Source organism: Rana temporaria, chromosome 7, assembly GCF_905171775.1.
Source record: "Rana temporaria chromosome 7, aRanTem1.1, whole genome shotgun sequence".
In the NCBI taxonomy this organism is placed as follows: domain Eukaryota; kingdom Metazoa; phylum Chordata; class Amphibia; order Anura; family Ranidae; genus Rana; species Rana temporaria.
Genome location: NC_053495.1, coordinates 31,671,190 through 31,690,570, shown reverse-complemented (window position 1 = coordinate 31,690,570; position 19,381 = coordinate 31,671,190). Strand labels below are relative to the sequence as shown.

General features: G+C 46.0%; 1 protein-coding gene across 1 annotated transcript in view; it reads left to right on the top strand.

Annotated features, from left to right (window-relative positions):
* ADAMTS9 (ADAM metallopeptidase with thrombospondin type 1 motif 9) overlaps positions 1-19,381 on the top strand; it is a 350,073-nt gene that overhangs the window by 45,077 nt on the left and 285,615 nt on the right. The window contains exon 3 of the mRNA XM_040359179.1: positions 10,992-11,154. Within this exon, the coding sequence (XP_040215113.1) occupies positions 10,992-11,154 (163 nt within the window). The remainder of the gene's footprint in view (positions 1-10,991; positions 11,155-19,381) is intronic.

Genomic DNA, 19,381 nt, shown 5'->3' with positions numbered 1-19,381 from the left:
CGACTAGCGACGACGTAAGAGAATGCGACGACCGCGCGTACGTTCGTGGATCGCCGGAAATATCTCATTTGCATACCCGACGCTGAAAACGACGCAAACTCCACCCAGCGGGCGCCGAAGTATTGCATCTAAGATCCGAAGGCGTACGAAGCCGTACGCCTGTCGGATCTTACCCAAATGCCGTCGTATCTTGGTTTGAGGATTCAAACTAAAGATACGACGCGGGAAATTTGAAAGTACGCCGGCGTATCAGTAGATACGCCGGCGTACCAGTAGATACGCCGGCGTACTTGCTTTGTGAATCTGCCCCCCTATTTTTTCTTCCGTCTGCAGAGCGGATCAGATGAACACGGACATACGGTCCGTGTTCATCCGATCCCCCCCACAGGGGAGAGCGGAGAAAAGACAGGGCGGTCCCTGCACTGTGCGCGGGGACTGCCCTGTCATCCGCTGGCTCAGCAGGGATCAACGGAGCGATCCCAGCGGAGCATACGGAGGCGGATCATTACTGATCCGCCCCGTGTGAAAGGGGCCTGAGACAGAAGTACAGTTAAATCACACTTGTTTAATAATAATAATAATAATAAAAAGATAAACAGAGTAGACGTCGTCAAAACATAGCCATAGTTCAGGAACCATAGCCATAGTCAGACAAGCCAAACATCAGGAGGCCAGAGATCAACGTAGTAGAACAGCAAGCAGGATCTGGAGCCAGAAGGAATGCCAGCCAAGCAAGTCTTTAACAGGAACACAGTTGTGGTCAGACTAAAGATTGCTGTTCACAAGCGCAAACCATCCAACTTGAAGGAGCTGGAGCAGTTTTGCAAGGAGGAATGGGCAAACATCCCAGTGGTAAGATGTGGCAAGCTCATATCCAAAGCGACTTGGAGCTGTGATAGCCGCAAAAGGTGGCTCTACAGAGTATTGACTTTAGGGGGGCGAATAGTTATGCACATTGACTTTTTCTATTATTTCTAAAAAAAAATCCTCAAAGTTGTGGGCATGTTCTGTAAATTAAATGATGCAAATCCTTAAACAATCCATGTTAATTCTAGGTTATGAGGCAACAGAACATGAAAAATGCCAAGCGGGGGGGCGGTGAATACTTTTGCAAGGCACCTCCTAAATAAATCATACACCTCAATACAGGGTAGGTCCATACCAACCAGGGAGAAGCCATTGCGTGAACAGCCCTCATAACCCAGAGCCGAAAGCTTTTTCCCTCAAAATGGGTCAGCCTTGCTTTTTTTCTGTTATTTCAAATCGGAAGAGGTCTGCATTGCAATGTAACACAAGATACTGAGTAGCTTTCCATATTGATGCACCACTTATGCTGCGTACACACGATCAGTCCATCCGATGAGAACGGACCGTGTCAGAACGCGGTGACGTAAAACACAACGACCTGCTGAAAAAAACGAAGCTCAATGCTTCCAAGCATGCGTCGACTTGATTCTGAGCATGCGCGGATTTTTAACCGATGGTTGTGCCTACTAACGATCGGTTTTGTCCTATCGGTTAGGAATCCATCAGTTAATTTTAAAACAAGTTGCCTTTTTTTTAACCGATGGTTAACTACTTGCCGACCAGCCGCCGTCATTCTACGGCGGCAGGTCGGCTCTCCTGGGCAAGAGCCCGTAGCTATACGTCGGCTCTTTGAGCGGCCACTAGGGGCGCTCGTCCGTGACTCCCGTGCGGGTGCCTGGCGGGCGCGATCGCCGCCGGGCACCCGCAATTGCTCGTTACAGAGCGGGGAGCTGTGTGTGTAAACACACAGCTCTCGGTCCTGTCAGGGGGGGAAATGCTGATCTTCTGTTCATACAATGTATGAACAGAGGATCAGTGATTTCCCCTAGTGAGGCCACCCCCCCCCACAGTTAGAACACACCCAGGGACATACTTAACCCCTTCCCCGCCCCCTAGTGTTAACCCCTTCCCTGCCAGTGGCATGTTTATAGTAATCCAATGCATTTTTATAGCACTGATCGCTATAAAAATGCCAATGGTCCCAAAAATGTGTCAAAAGTGTCCGAAGTGTCCGCTATAATGTCGCAGTACCGAAAAAAATCGCTGATCGCCGCCATTACTAGTAAAAAAAATATATTAATAAAAATGCCATAAAAATACCCCCTATTTTGTAAACGCTATAACTTTTGCGCAAACCAATCAATAAACGCTTATTGCGATTTTTTTTTACGAAAAATATGTAGAAGAATACGTATCGGCCTAAACTGAGGAAAAAAAATGTTTTTTTATATATTTTTGGGGGATATTTATTACAGCAAAAAGTAAAAAATATTAATTTTTTTCAAAATTGTCGCTCTATTTTTGTTTATAGCGCAAAAAATAAAAACCGCAGAGGTGATCAAATACCACCAAAAGAAAGCTCTATTTGTGGGAAAAAAAGGACGCCAATTTTGTTTGGGAGCCACGTCGCACGACCGCGCAATTGTCAGTTAAAGCGACGCAGTCCCGAATTGCAAAAAGTGCTCTGGTCTTTGGGCAGCAATATGGTCCGGGGGTTAAGTGGTTAACTAACCGATGGCGCCCACAAACGATTGGTTTTGACAGATGAAAACGGTCCATCAGACCATTCTCATCGGTTTAACCGATCGTGTGTACGCGGCATTAGCTTCAACATCCTTAGTGCTACAGTGTCAACTTTTTGGTTTCATCTGTTTTCTAATAAAAAAAAGTTTACCATACTAAATGATGCCACATTGATTGGTGGGATGGTGAAATTTGGGTGTTCCTAAAAAATATGGTTTATTGTGAAACGTCTTTTCACTTTCCACTATCACTTTAATTTGTTACGACATCTCAAAGCTACTACAGGAAGTTGGTCCTTGAAGACTCCCCTTTGGCAGATGACAGCCAATTAGCTATCTAATGCCTAGCATGTGTCATTGATTGCCGGCCTTTCTCTGATATACATATAAATGGTGAAGGATCTTCACTCTGGGGCCCCCAGCTCAATATATCTTATTAGTCTGGCCTAGAAGTCAAACACCCTCCAGCCCAGTGCATACCTCCCAACTTTTTAAACTGCAAATGAGTAACACCTATTAGTATGTAGGCATAAGATACACACCCTGACATGCCCACTTAAAGGAGATGTAAAGGTAAAATATTTTTTCCTAAAATATGTTCCTTTACCTTAGTGCAGTCCTCCTTCACTTACCTCATCCTTCCATTTTGCTTTTAAATGTCCTTATTTCTTCTGAGAAATCCTCACTCCCTGTTCTTCTGTCTGTAACTCCACACAGTAATGCAAGGCTGGTGTGGAGTGTCGTGCTCGTCCCCTCCCTTGAGGGGGGAGGGGGCGAGCAGGAGAGTCAGGACACCCACTAACACACAGCTCCTTTCTCTATCTGCAACGTAGAGAGCGTCCTGACTCTCCTGCTCGCCCCCTCAAGGAAGGGGGCGAGCACGACACTCCAATCCAGGGAGAAAGCCTCGCATTACTGTGTGGAGTTACAGACAGAAGAACAGGAAGTAAGGATTTCTCAGAAGAAATAAGGACATTTTAAAGCAAAATGGAAGGATGAAGTAAGTGAAGCCCGGAATTTTCCACTTCTTAATAAGGGATTAAACAGTACTGACTGGCATATTCAAGGCTTTGGATATCTTTTTATATCCTTTTCCATCTTTGTAAAGTTTCATTACCTTGTTACGCAGATATTTTCACTGTTCTTTTCTACCTCCTCATGGCTCAGTGTCTAGCCTGCTTAGTGCATCTATGTGAGAGCTAACAAACTCATTGACTAACAAACTCATTGACTATTTATACACAGACACTAATTGTAATTTAAAAAGCCTCAAATGTAGGAAATTAACCTTTATTTGCCATTTTAACCACCTTCTGTGTCTGTAACAAGGCCAAACACTCCAGAGTATGTCAACTTTTTATCAGGGCCATTTGGGTGATTTCTGTTATCATGATTTAAAAAGGATCCAAAAAACTAAGTGATAATAAATGGCTTCATGTGTTTGCTATCGTTAAATAAAAGACAGTTTTTTGGCATGATCGATTATATTTTGAATATTGATGGCAAAATTAAAACATTTCTGCCAGGGTATGCAAACTTTTGAGCACAACTGTATATGATGATTAGTTGTTTTCTCATTGCATGTATACAAGGTAACAACGCTCATTTCAAGTATGTCATGATTTCAACAACTGCTCATTTTTTATTCAGCACCCTACCCTTAAAGCCCTGTACACACAGCCGGGAATCCCGTCGGTTTTCCTGACGGGATTCCTGGCAAGCTTGCCGTGCATACAGACAGCCATTCAAAAGAACCACCTTTCTTTTGAATGGCAAGAACACTGTGACGTCATCGACTACGACGAGCCATCTTGCTACACCCCACACTGAACTTGTATGCTACTGCGCATGCGTCAAACTCTTATCGAGCATGCACGGGTTTCCAATGGAACAGGTAAGCATACAGACGACCGTTTTTCTCGTCAGGAAACCCGACAGGAAAATAGTGAGGCAGTTTTCCTGTCGGGAAAAATGCTAGGGAGCATACTAGGGTTGTCCCGATACCGATACCAAGCATTTGCCCGAGTACTTGTACTCGGGCAAATGCTCCCGATGCTTTACCCGTGTTCACCGCTGACTGTCCTGTGTCCTCCTCCAGCCCCCCTCCATTTTGCTGCAGTCTATCTCCCTCCATGTCCCCCTCAGTGTTTCCTTCTCCCTCCGTGTCCCCCTCTGTGTTTCCTTCTCCCTCCGTGTCCCCCTCTGTGTTTCCTTCTCCCTCCGTGTCCCCCTCGGTGTTTCCTTCTCCCTCCGTGTCCCCCTCAGTGTTTCCTTCTCCCTCCATGTCCCCCTCTGTGTTTCCTTCTCCCTCCGTGTCCCCCTCTGTGTTTCCTTCTCCCTCCGTGTCCCCCTCAGTGTTTCCTTCTCCCTCCGTGTCCCCCTCTGTGTTTCCTTCTCCCTCCGTGTCCCCATCTGTGTTTCCTTCTCCCTCCGTGTCCCCCTCAGTTTTTCCTTCTCCCTCCGTGTCCCCCTCTGTGTTTCCTTCTCCCTCCGTGTCCCCCTCAGTTTTTCCTTCTCCCTCCATGTCCCCCTCTGTGTTTCCTTCTCCCTCCATGTCCCCCTCTGTGTTTCCTTCTCCCTCCGTGTCCCCCTCGGTGTTTCCTTCTCCCTCCGTGTCCCCCTCTGTGTTTCCTTCTCCCTCCGTGTCCCCCTCTGTGTTTCCTTCTCCCTCCGTGTCCCCCTCGGTGTTTCCTTCTCCCCGGTGTCCCCCTCCGTGTTTCTCTCTCCCTCCGTACTCCTCCTCCACCCCCTGGAACTGTCAGGATGGAGAGCGGAGGTAGGAGCCGGTAAATCCGGCTCCTTACTGTTCCGAATGGACAGAGTCAGTGATTACTGACTCTGTCCATTCACATAACTGAAACATCGTAAACTTTGTTTACAATGTTTCGGTTTATGAATGAAGAGAAGCGGCTGTCTTCTGTCCATTCATTTTAAGCGCAGCTGAGGCTGCTGAGAAAGGGACTGGGGAATCTGTGTCCCTAGTCCCTTTCCCTGTCTCAGAGGGGAGATGTCAGAGGTCTGGTAAGACCCCTGATATCTCACCAAAGCCCCCCCAACAGGGCTGATTAAAAAAAAAGAAGAAAAAAATTGCAATAAATAATTAACAAAATAAAATGTAAATAATAATAAAAAATAAAAAAACACACTGACAATCCACGCCCCCCCCCCCCACACCCCTCTAAAAATATATATATATATATATCACTGTAAAAAAAAAAAAAAAAAACGCCACTGTCACGTGACATTAAAAAAAAGTATCGGTATCGGCGAGTACTTGAAAAAAAGTATCGGTACTTGTACTCGGCCTCAAAAGAGTGGTATCGGGACAACCCCAGAGCATACACACGGCCGGGGTTCCCGGCCAAATGCTCCTGGCGGGAAAACTGGTCGCGTGTACGAGGCTTCAGTCGGAAAGACTGATGATCGCAGCCCGTTGCAGCTATGCCCCTGGTGAAGCTCAAGTACAGAATCCACCCTCCTAGTGACTTGCACACATGCAGATTATTATAACAATGACGATCCGTATAAATAGACAAGTATAAGTGTAAACAGACGTTCTCAGCATTAGTTCTCGCTTTAGTTCAGGCCCTTATAATTTATTGCTCCGCGTTTCCATGCCATCAAACATTTTATACTCAGAAAAGCTGCAAACACGTTGCGACTTTGCTACTTGAGAGCAAGTGTGTAAAAGACAATTTAGCCAGTAAAGAGAAGAGACATAAAAAATAAACATCTCCTGGCTCTGTGTTTAATAAAAAGGGTACGGTGGTTAGAAGCTTGCATATATATTTTTTACAAGCTCCAGCTGCTCAGAAATAAGGTCTGTACTTGGGAAAAAATTAGGTAGTAATACAGTAGGGGCTGTTTTTAGAGGTGAACTACAGGAAGATATAAAAGATACAAATGAATGCAACGCTGTATTAACTGATACATTTTTACATTTGTTTTTCTTAAAGGGATTGTAAAGAAAATGTTTTTTTTTTTTAAATAACAAACATGTTATACTTACCTCCACTGTGCAGCTCGTTTTGCACAGAGTGTCCCCGATCCTCATCTTCTGGGGTCCCTCGGCGGCTGTCTCTGGTCCTCGTCACAAGAACTCCACACATTCATGCAAGCATGCTTGCATGGTGTGGAGTCCTTGCGGGCGCGCAACCGTGATACAGCGAGCGGCTATAGCGGCTCACTGTATGGCCTGGGCAGGAAGGGGGTGAAAGTGCCCAGTAGGCAGGTGGTTACGATTTCGTGAAATATCTAATGTTTTCCCGTCCAAGGCATTGAACTATTTCACTCTTTTCCACAGCAGAGAGATCCTTTTTCTTCCCCATATTGCTTGAAAATGGTGCTCTTCTTAAAGGGGTTTTCCACCCATTTTGTAAGTTTATTAAAAGTCAGCAGCTACAAAAAGTGTAGCTGCTGGCTTTTAATAAACCGACACTTACCTGCTCCACGGCTCCAGTGACGCGCCGGACGGGGCTCCGCTCCTCGCCGGCCGGCGTCTTCATGCTCAGTGTGGGCACCCGGCCGTGACAGCTTTCGGCTTCACGGCCGGGCACCCACTGCGCATGCGCGGGCGGCACTGCGCATGCGCGAGCGCCGCGGCCCGGCGAGGCGCTGTCTGATTGGACAGGCGATCGCCGAGGACCTGTCACATGTCCTGGGCGATCGCCTACAGCAGCCCCTTCCTGTAGGTGATTAAGCTTAATCGCCTAGGCAATTAGGCTTAATCGTCTACCCGGAAGGAGGAAGTGGGACAGGAAGTCCCACTCCTCCTGAAGCCCCCACTCCCCCCCCCAAAAAAATTACATGCCAAATGTGGCATGTAAGGGGGAGAGGAGTGGGTTAAGAGGAAGTTCCAAATTTGGGTGGAACTCCTCTTTAATAATGTGGAACACCCTCCTTTAGAGCCCTTTCACACCGTGCCGCCCATAGCATTTTTATACTATGGGTGGATTTGCGGCGCATTTCGACCGCTAGCGGGATGCATTTACCCCCCCGCGCTAGTGCCCGAGAAAGGGTTAAAACCGCACGCAATGCGCTGCTTTATAGCCGCGCTGTCCCATTGATTTCAATAGGCAGCAGCGGTGGAGGAGAGGTATACACACCGCACCTTCTCCGCTCCAAGGATGCGGCTAGCAGGACTTTTTTTTACCGTCCTACTAGCGCACCGCTCCAGTGTAAAAAAGCCTCGGGCTTTCACACTGGAGTGAATAGGGACAGATTTTTAACCACTTGCCTACTGTGCACATACACTCCCTTCCTGCCCAGACGAGATTTTAGCTTCCGGCACTGCCCTGCTTTAACTGACAATTGCGCGGTCGTGCGACGTGGCTCCCAAACAATATTGACGTCCTTTTTTTCCCCACAAATAGAGATTTCTTTTGGTGGTATTTGATCGCCTGTGCGGTTTTTATTTTTTGGGCTATAAACAAAAAAAGAGCGTCAAATTTGAAAAAAAAAACACAATATTTTTTACTTTTTGCTATAATAAATATCCCATTTTTTAAAAAAATATATATATTTTTTTCTCAGTTTAGGCCGATACATATTCTTCTGCATATTTTTGGTAAAAAAATTAAAAATCGCAATAACCTGGTTTGCGCAAAAGTTATATTGCCTACAAAATATGGGACATAATGATTTTTTTTTAATTTATTTTTTTACTAGGAATGGCTGCCATCTGCGTTTTTTTCGGGACTGCGACATTATAGCGGACACATCGGACACTTTTGACACATTTTTGGGACCATTCACATTTATACAGTGAACAGTGCTATAAATATGCATTGATTACTGTATAAATGTGACTGGCAGGGAAGGGGTTAACCACTAGGGGGCGGGGAAGGGGTAAAATGTGTATCCTGGGTGTGTTCTAACTGTAAGGGGGTGACTGGGGGAGGTGACCGATCTGTGTCCCTATGTACAAGGGACACAGATCGTTTTTTTCTTTCCCTGACAGGACGTGGAGCTCTGTGTTTACACACAGAGCTCCACGTCCCTGCTCAGTTACTGTGTTCCCAGTGACGCGACGCGTGCGGGCGCCCTAGAGGCTTTAAATTACATATGACGTCCTGTCGGAACAATAGAGCATTCCGCCCACCGTCATTTGACGGCAGACGGGTGTTAAGTGGTTAAAGGGCGTATTGCAGGTGCTATTTTTAACGCTATAGCACCTGCAATACGCTCCAGTGTGAAAGGGGTCTTATGCTGGCCATACACTATACGAAAATTCGGCCGACATTCGGTCGTTAAGAAAGATTTTTAATTTTTCGAACAGTTAATGGGCACAAAATCGATAATCGTTGGGACGTTTTTGAGCCGAAAAAACGAAGGACAAGTTTGGAAATTTTCTGCCGAACGAACGATAAATCGGAAGGTTAATGTGTTTCCCGTCCGAACTTTCTGCACTAGGTATATGTAAAAAAATCGAACCATCTTTTTTTAATTTATGTCCACTGAACGATTTATCGGTCATTACATGATGGCAATATCGTTTGCGCTCACGATATATTAAATATTTAATCTTTGTGACACTGAAATAGAATTTGCATAATAATTTGGAACAGGGTGTATATATATTTACAGCCTGAAACATGTAAGCTTGGACATGTGTTGCTGGTTTAGACTAAGGATGCAATAAAAAGGCCCTTGTATTCAAGCAGGATTTCTGGTGCCATTTTGTTTTGAAAAATGATCCATGATCCACACTCCGGTAGCAATGCGCTTTGAAAATTTATTCCTAAAAATAAATAACCTAAACAGATCCAGAGACAGAAACCTTGACACATTTCACCACAAGAATTTGGTGGCGTGCCATCCAGCAGCACAGCAGAGTGAATGATGGATCCATTGAACACAATGGAGTTCGCATGCAAAATGTTCATTTATGAGTCGACTCAAGCATTCCTTTAACCCTTAACGCTATTTAATGCTTTGTTGGTGATTGAACTATCCGCACTGGAGTCTTAAAGCGGTTGTATAGTACCAAACTTTTTTTTTTAGTCACCTTTAACTGGTTGCCGACCAGCCGCCATTGTTTTACGGCGGCAGGTTGGCTCCCCTGCGCGAGAGCACGTAGCTATACATCGGCTCTCGCGCAGGCCACTAGGGGGGCGCGCCCCCCGCTCTCCCCTGACTCCCGTGCGCGTGCCCGGCGGGCGCGATCGCCGCCGGGCACACGCGATCGCTCGTTACAGAGCGAGGACCGGGAGCTGTGTGTGTAAACACACAGCTCCCGGTCCTGTCAGGGAGAGAAATGCTGATCTTCTGTTCATACAATGTATAAACAGAAGATCAGTCATTTCCCCTAGTGAGGCCACCCCCCAGGGTTGGACTGGCCATCGGGACTACCGGGAGTTTCCCGGTGGGCCGATGGCTCAGTGGGCCAGTTGTCACTCAGGGCCGTCGGGAGGGGATGGCTAGAGCCCCGAATGGGTCCCCAAAAAGCCCGGAGTCTCGCCCTGAGTGTAAACATCCAGTGATTGGTGGGCAAGCGGGGGCGTGCGGCCGCAGTGAGAGTGGAGCTGTCAAAACGAAGCACTGATGTCGGGGATGGGCGGGGCCAATATGCGGGGGCACCCCCATCCCCGACATCATTGCTTAGATTTGACAGCTCCACTCTCATTGCAGCCGCAAGCCCCGATACCAATGTGCGGGGCCCCTTTGTCCAGTACATTTGCAAACACTGCCTGTATACACTCTGACAGTCAGAATGGATACAGGCAGTGTTTGCTATGTACTGGACGAAGGGGGCCCGCACATCGGTATCGGGTCGTGCGGCTGCAGAATCTGACTGCTGGCTGGGGAGGAAGGTGGTGGCCGCACCCGTTGCCACCACTGCACGTGCACGGTTCCAGTGCAGGCTGCAGAGTATCGCTGCAGGAGGGGGTGCATAGTGGGCAAGGCTGGACTGGGACAAAAGTTTGGCCCTGGACTTCATCCAGACTGGCCCACTTTGACAGGTCTCTCCCACAGCTGCCGGGCAACTCCTGCACCCCCCCCCCCCCCGGCCACCCAAGCCCCCTCTCCCCCTTCACTAGCCACTAGCCGTTTTACTTTATTAGAGTAGAACGGCTGGTACTGATACTTTTATAGGCAGTACCAGTGGGGAAGCTAGACATTGTTTCTCCCGGGGCAAAGAATCAGTTTGGTGTCCCCCCCCCCCCTCTTATGGGACAAGATTAGGCAGAAGTGAGAATCTCCCAGGCCGCTGTCACTGAACCCGGCCCACTGAGCCATCGGCCCACCGGGAAACTCCCTGTAGTCCCATGGCCATACACCTACAATCACTTTCCAATCATTGTTGGCCAGAACAGGGGATGAACATAGCTCTGTTGTTTCATTGAGCACTAGCAGTTCATAGATTGACCTGGAATCGATTTGTTATATAAATGAAAGTACAGTGGATGTTTTACTTATAATGCTTCTATTTCTCTTTGTCAGCTCGGCACATTCAAGTCTCAGGATGGGGACTATTTTGTGGAGCCTCTACAGTTGGAGAATGAGAAGGACTATGAAGAGGAGCACAACAAGCCACATATAGTATATAGACACATCACACCTCAGCAAAATGCATCAAGGGAAAAAAAGACATGTGACACCACAGGTAACGTCTCTCCTTCCCTCTGACATAGTTAATCGTTCATGACTTATTGACACGTTCTCTGTGTGACTGTTCAAGTATTAAATCAGGGAGGCTGACCTTTTGGAGACATCATGGCAGGTATGCAGGTCTATTCAGGAGGAAGGGGAAAGATCAATGATGATGTGTAGTAACCTATAGCTACCAATCAGATTGTATGAGCATCTAATTACCGAGCCCCAGGCTATTTCTTTTACCTCCCAGCCACTGAGCAGCAATGTAGTGAGAGTAAAATACCGTATTTATCGGGGTATTGCGCGCTCCGGCGTATAGCGCGCACCCCTAAAATGGACCTGACATTCCTGTAAAAAAAGCATTTTAGTACTTACAGTTTTGGTGTCTTGCCCGGCATCCATCGGCGGCCTCGTCGGGTCCGGCGTCCGTCTGCGGCTTCGGGTGTCCTCTTTGTCGGGTCCGGCGGCCTTCTGCGGTGTCCTCCCCGCTCGATTCCCGCCTTCCCGCGCCAAGTTTGAACACTGCGCCGGCATATACCGAGCGCAGTACACTCGTGTATAGTCGGGCAGGCTCGGCTACTCTCGCGCTCACGTCCTGGACGTCCAGGATGTGAGCCCGACAGCAGCCGAGCCTGCCCGACTATACACGAATGTACTGCACTCGGTATATGCCGGCGCAGTGTTCAAACTCGGCGCGGGAAAGCGGGTATCGGCGTATATCGCGCACCCACGATTTTGCCCTGATTTTCAGGGCAAAAAAGTGTGCGGTATACGTCGATAAATATGGTAAGTGTGTGCTACTGGGGAGGGCTTGAACCAGTTGCATTGCCTACATGCACAACTCACATGGCTAATTTAACCTCCACCTAAAAGCATAACCCAGAGGTAAGAGAGGCACCTGCTTAGGGCACTATGGTGGAGAGGGCGCAGCTGCATTCTGTATAACCGACATGTCAATTCAGATTAGCCCTAATAACTGTTTACAATGGAAGGTCGGCTTTCACAGTGTAATCAATAGCTGTGAAGAAAATAGACTTTATTCAGTATTTTCTCATAGGTTCGGGTTTTTTTTTAGAACCCCTGGACCGATCTGGGTGAAATTTGGATATGTTGGTCCCCCAGATCGGGGCTATCAGGGGATATGTAATGGTAGGGAAACCTTGTGTGGAAAGGGGTGTTCCAACTTTTGGGAAAATGGTGTGCTCTCTCCCTGGAGATAATTGGTTTATTCCTTAACTGATCTCAATATCTCCCAGGCAGAGAGAGGGCGGGTGTACTATAAAAGCTTGATGTGGCAATGTCGTCTGCTACTGTCATGTAAATGAACCTTAGTCTGGCTCTGAAGACACTGTATTGTGTGAATTTCTATTAATGATAAATGTGTATTGGAGGCTCGTTAGTACCCATTGTATGCTGTTGTGGGTGGAGTGTGTCATTGTCCATGTGATTACTGCAAGTATTCTTTTTGGTGTATATAAGAGCCTGCCTTCTCAATAAAGATGTTCAATGCCTGGTACACCCTTCCTGAAGTCTTGGCTTATGTTTGGGGGAATATTCTAACCATTGGGAAGAATCATCCTGGAAACTGCATTCATCTCCACTATCCCTCTACCTCCTATGGTAGCGATAATCACTTATGCTCGGCGATTGAGGGATGGAAAGAAGAAGGCCGCAGTACCAGAACCACTGCAGGTTTTAACAATAGCGCTATGCTGTCCGTGTGTTTTTTGAAGCGTTGTGGTGCAGTCCATCTTTGCCAAAACCCCTGTGAACAAAAAAGTGAACCACAAAGTCACAGCACGCAAAAAAGTACATGAGGGTACTAGTGATCCAACCTCCGAAGAAGAAGGGCCTTAATCCCTAACTCCTGACAGGTTACTCTGATCCACCTGGCTGAAAACAGATGGACCCCAAGCTTTAGGGGCCACCCAAAGCCAGTCCTCCAAGTACTAGGGAAGAGATTTGCCAGGAGAGGAGAAAAAGACCCGTCAAGGCCACAGATCTCCCTCACATCAAAGTAGGTTCCATAAGCCGGCACCCTCTACCTCTGTGGAGTGAAAAATAAACACGGGCAGTGCGATAATTGGGTGGTAAGGATGTGCTTCTATGCCTAACGTGGTCAGTTAGAAATAGGAAAGCTGGCAGGATCACAGGTATGTTACACAAAGGATATTAAGAGAACAGGAAACTTTTTAACACAGATACGTGATACAACAGACACGTATCAGGCATATGAATTGTTGGGGTAACATATCCTTTAAAAAAAAAAATAGATAAATACTAGTTTAACCCCTTGTTAACCATAATCCCATTCGTTCATATGTAATTTGCATTTATTTGTTTTTAAGTGCTACATTAAAAATGCTTTCTGACAGAAATATGAATTAAGTGCCTTAAAATTGAGACAAGCAACAGAATAAAATTTCAAGTAGGATGAGTTATAAGATGCCTTAGTTCCCAGATGGAAGACTATATTTTGGTTATCATGATGCCAATGAAATTCTGGTACTCCATGCTTATTGTGACTAATGCTCTAGTCACACTTGTTGCTCTGACTTTGGAATGTAACTTTGGATGAGTGCAACTTGGATACAACTTTGGCTTTGACTAGTGATAATGGAAAACTGTTGCACAACTGTTGCATTGTATAACATTCAGGTACGACTCTCATGCCACTTTTGAGGGTTAGCACTGAAGTCTATGGCCCTCAAGTTGCATGAAAGTTGGACCAAAGTAGTGCTTGAAGTTGCTGCAACTTTAAGTCGCACATATATGAATGGTTATCATTGGAAAACATGGGGAATGACTTGTCATGTGACTTTGATGTCCAAAGTTGCATGACAAGTCGCACGAGTGTGAATGGAGTCTAAATCGACCACATTCAAGCCTAAGGCCCCTTTCACACGGTCGGACCGTTCAGGTCCGCCTGTCAGTTTTGTCGGCGGACCTAAACGGCTGCTCCATGCAATCCTATGGAGCGTCGGATGTCACCAAAATCAGACGGATGGCGATACGTCCCCATCCGCCCATGAGTGAGTGAGTGAGTGAGAAACTTGTAAAGCGCAACACATGCAAACTGAATCGCCTCTGGGCGCTGTATCCATTTCATGGGTAAGGAACCCCTTGACCTCAGAAGAGATGGGTTTTAATCTTTCTCCTGAAGGCCAAGTGGTCCGACTCCAGTCGGATGGTGGTTGGTAGTGCATTCCACAGCCGAGGTCCCTGGACTGCAAATCTTCGATCTCCTTTGGACTTGTATCTGGCTTTGGGTATCTGGAGGAGGTTTTGATTGGTGGATCGCAAAAGTTATGGGCTTTTATTTTTTCGCATAGATATTGGGGGGCGTTGCCTTGAATACACTTATGTATTAGGCAGAGTGCCTTGAAAGTGATTCTGTTTTTTACTGGCAACCAATGAAAGGGATCTCAGTGAAGGTGAGATTGATTCCCATGTTTTTTTCCAGTCACTAGTCGAGCGGCCGTATTTTGAACGACTTGCAGACGAGTGATTTGGTATTTAGGGAGTCATAGATAGAGGGCATTTGCGTAGTCGAGTCTGGAATTGATGATTGTTCCCACCATGAGTGCAATGTCCTCTTTCGGGATAAAGGACGTGAGTCTGCGTAGTAGGCGCAGCAGATGGTGGGATCCGCTGACTACTGACCCTATTTGTGCATCCATTGTCATGTAGGTATCGAAAATGACTCTGAGACTTTTGACTTTGGTGCTAGGGGTGATGGTTTTGCCCAGAATGGGCGGGGGAGTCCATGTTGACGCGGGGTGATTTTTCCAGTTAGCATGAAAGAGGAGAAGTTCTGTTTTTGAACCGTTGAGTTTAAGATAACTGGATGTCATCCAGTTATCTATTAGAGTGAGGCATTTCTCTAGTCCAAGAGAATGATCCTTTTTGTTGCAGATGCGGAAATACAGTTGTGTGTCGTCTGCATAGGAGTGGTAGAGTAACTTCTGGTTACTGATGATTTCAACGAGAGGGCGAAGATAGATATTAAACAATACAGGCGACAAGGGAGATCCCTGAGGGACTCCGCATGATACCGTACGTTTTTCAGAAGTGAAAGACCCCAGTTTCACCATTTGTGATCGGATTTCCAAGAAGGAGTAGAACCAGGGTAAAACACCTTCAGCGACTCCGGCTAAAAAATGTGCTTGCCGTTCATATGTAATTTGCATTTATTTGTTTTTAAGTGCTACATTAAAAATGCTTTCTGACAGAAATATGAATTAAGTGCCTTAAAATTGAGACAAGCAACACGCGACTCCGGCTACTTCAGCTAGCCTAGCCAGTAGTAGTCCGTGGTCTACAGTGTCGGATCGGGCAGATCGGATCGGGTGAGATCTAATGAAAACAGACATGCTGTGTGTTTTCATCGGATCTCTCCATAGGAGACAGCGGCCCTGCACAAGCCCCTCCCTGCTCAATGAGCAGAGAGGGACCTGTCATCCGATCAGTGGAGAGATCTCCCGCTGAGCTGGTGGGAGCTGGTGGACTCCGTAGCGACGGATCCGCCTAGTGTGAAAGAGGCCTTTAATTGACACACTACCCTTATCCTGTTCAGTTTTCCATGGACCAAAACATAGTAAATATCTTAGGGCTGTAATTTCTGCTGTGACTCAATCAATATATGCACGGATATGCAAGCTGCATCTGTCTCAACTCCCTGAGGACTTGCATGTTGGCATTTACCTTGGGTATAACAGTATCCTGTCCTGGCACTGCTTAACCATAATCCACCAACCTACAGTAGTGTACTGTAGCTCCAAAATTAAGACCCGACACTGAACTAACCCCTTGTTCTTGATACTCACCTGTGTGAGGAGCCTGCAAATACTCACAGATGTGCTGACAGCTCTGCCCCACAAATATTGGAACCAAGCTGTCAGCACCGAAAAAATAATGGTCCGTCCTTTTAAAAAAGACCATTTATACAAATAAAGCCTCCAATGACAGCCATCAGCTCAGCAGCTGCTGGAGAGCTCCTGGTCTTCTCCTGAATTAGTAGCTGAGTGTTCTCATCCTATAGTAAGTGTGTCATTATCCTGCAGACCTCTATAAAGCTCCTTGTCATATGGTTAAGCCATTGCAGTTTCTGTCCACAGACACGATATCCTGCATGGCAGCAGGAAAACGGCTTTATTGGTAACCCGAGGAAATAAGAGCACAAAGCTGATGACAGCATCTCCTCCGAGTCCTAATACATCGAAAAAACATGTTTTTCATCCCGCTCCACGGACCGGTTTTTCCATATTAAAAGCCATTTCATCATCTTCCTTTTCTCAAAGGCCATTTTTTTTTTTTGTAATAGATGTTACTGTTCAGTGAGGAGCCTGGACCGGTTTATAAGGAAAGCGTCATTAATCTCTTTTTAATCCCTGCACAGGACACCTGCAGAAATAGGAGCTGGACTAAAACCAGGGCACAAAAAGGTTTTCAGTTGCACTTCCAAAAATCAGGTTGCTAAATGTAGAATGGCAGGGCCTTTGTGAGGCTGGAGACATAAATGCATGCAGCCTTTATAACATTATGCAGCTGTAATTAAAGTGTATGTAAACCCTAACAATTAAGTTCTCTTAAAGTGGATGTAAAGCCACTCTCATCCTTTCTAACCTACTGCCATAGTGCTGATCTATAAGGATATAGATGCCTCCTGCATGTATCCTTACCTGTCAAATGTCTCCCCTCTGTCTGTTATTAGAACTGAAAAACTGCAGATTCTGTGGGTGGATCTGTTGTCTGGAGCTCGGTGGGTGGAGTCGTGATGTCAGTAGACTCCCCGCCTACCTTTACACTCCCTTTGTCAACATGCATTTTGTCCTGTGTATTTCTTAGGCCGCGTACACACGATCAGTCTAAACCGATGAAAACGCACTGAAGGACCGCTTCATCGGTCCAAACCTACCGTGTGTGGGCACCATCGGTCAGTTATCCTTCGGTCCAAAAATGTAGAACTTGCTTTAAAATTCAATCGATGGATGCCTAACCGATAGGTCAAAACCGATGGTTAGTAGGCACAACCATCGGTTAAAAATCCATGCATGCTCAGAATCAAGTTGACGCATGCTTGGAAGCATTGAACTTCGTTTTTTTCAGCACGTCGTTGTGTTTAACGTCACCGTGTTCTGACACGATCGTTTTTTTTAACCGATGGTGTGTAGGCGTGACGGACCATCAGTCAGCTTTATCGGTTAACCGATGACAACGGTCCATCAGACCGTTCTCATCGTAATGGACTGATCGTGTGTACAGGGCTTTACACTAAATTCTGCTATGATCCCTAACATCCAGTCAAAATCTAAAAAAGTAACCACATGACTTCAGATAAGGAGTGAGGGTGGGCAATTAAAAAATAATGCCTGTCTCGGGCTAATGCATGAGATATGTAAATAACCTGTCACTCACAGCAAGGGGGGAAACGGACAAAAGTTTTTGTCTGTTTATCTCACTGAAAAAAGAAAAGAGGATTGCTCAGAGCTGGATTAACTCTTTGTGGCAAAACTGGGCACAGATGATAGAAAATCTTATACTCTACATTGTGACAGCAATCTAAAATAAAAAATAAATCGGGTTTACATCCACTTTAAAGTGATATTAAAGGTTCGGCTTTAAAAAAATTAATTAAAAAAATAACAAACAATGTCATACTTACCTGCTCTGTGCAGTGGTTTTGCACAGGGCAGCCCCAATCTTCCTTTTCTCAGGTCCCCGCCGGCACTCCTGGCTCCTCCCCCATGACCAGTGCCCCCAATAGCAAGCGGCTTGCTATAGGGGCACTGGTGCTCACTCCCAATCCTTGCTCTGTGCATTCACACATAGTTGCAACTCACCCCCCCTCTTCCTCATTGGCTCACTGACTGTAATGTATAGCAGTGGGAACCAATGGCAATTAGAAGAGGGAATCCTGGGACAGCCAAGGCTCTCATGCACATCGCTGGATTATGAGGGGGCTCAGGTGAGTATTAGGGGGGACTGTGGGGGGAACAGCACATTTATAGAATGCATGAAGGTAAAGAACCATCAGCCTTTACAACCATTTGAATTATTTCCCCTTTGACCTGTTAAATATATTACTGAAGGCAATGTGTTGTACCTGTATGATAAGTGCAAATAAATTACTTGTTGGTCTTGCCAGAAATTCAGTGCTGTCCGGTCTACTGTACACCCAGCAATGTGATCTTACACAATATTTTTAACCCTGCCTAGATCAGTAGATGCCCTTTGCTTGAAACTCGAAACTATGACGTTGATAAAGGGTGATTGATCTTATTTCCCCAAATGCATTGCATGTTTACTCTGTTGTCATTCTGTTCGTGAATTTCATTTTAGTTACATTTTGGTCTCATCTGACCAGAGCACATTCTTCCACACGATTGCTGTGTCCCCCACATGGCTTCTCGCAAACTGCAAACAGGACTTCTTATGGCTTTCTTTCAACAATGTCTTTCTTCTTGCCACTCTTCCATAAAGGGCAGATTTGTGGAGAGACCACTAATAGTTGTCCTGTGGACAGATTCTCCCACCTGAACTGTGGATTTCTGCAGCTCCTCCAGAGTTACCATGGGCCTCTTGGCTGCTTCTCTGATTAATGCTCTCCTTGCCCGGCCTGTCAGTTTAGGTGGACGGCCATGTCTTGGTTGGTTTGTATTTGTGTCATACTCTTTCCTTTTTCGGATGATGGATTGAACAGAGCTCTGTGAGATGTTCAAAGCTTGGAATTTTTTAGAAACCAACCCGGCCTTATACTTCTCCACAACTTTATCCCTGACCTGTCTGGTGTGTTCCTTGGCCTTCATGATGCCGTTTGTTCACTAAGGTTCTCTAACAAACCTCTAAGGGCTTCACAGAACAGCTGTATTTATACTAAGATTAAATTACACACAGGTGAACTCTATTTACTTATTAGGTGACTTCTGGAGGCAATTTGTTCCAGTAAAGCTGCAATATAAGCCCTACCCCGAAAATAAGCCCTAGTTTTTAAAATGCTTGTTAAATCCTATAATCCACTCTATCACAGTAGTATATAATGTACAATGTGTGTGTTTCTGTGATATAATTGCGGGGAAGAAAGCTCCAGTGGGTCACAGAAGCGCAGAGCGGCGCTATAACGAAGGTATTTGGCACAATTATATTACATAAACACACACGTACATTATATAATACTGTAATAGAGTGGATTTTAGGATGTTACAAGCATTTTAACTCGGTACACACTGGGGATTCCT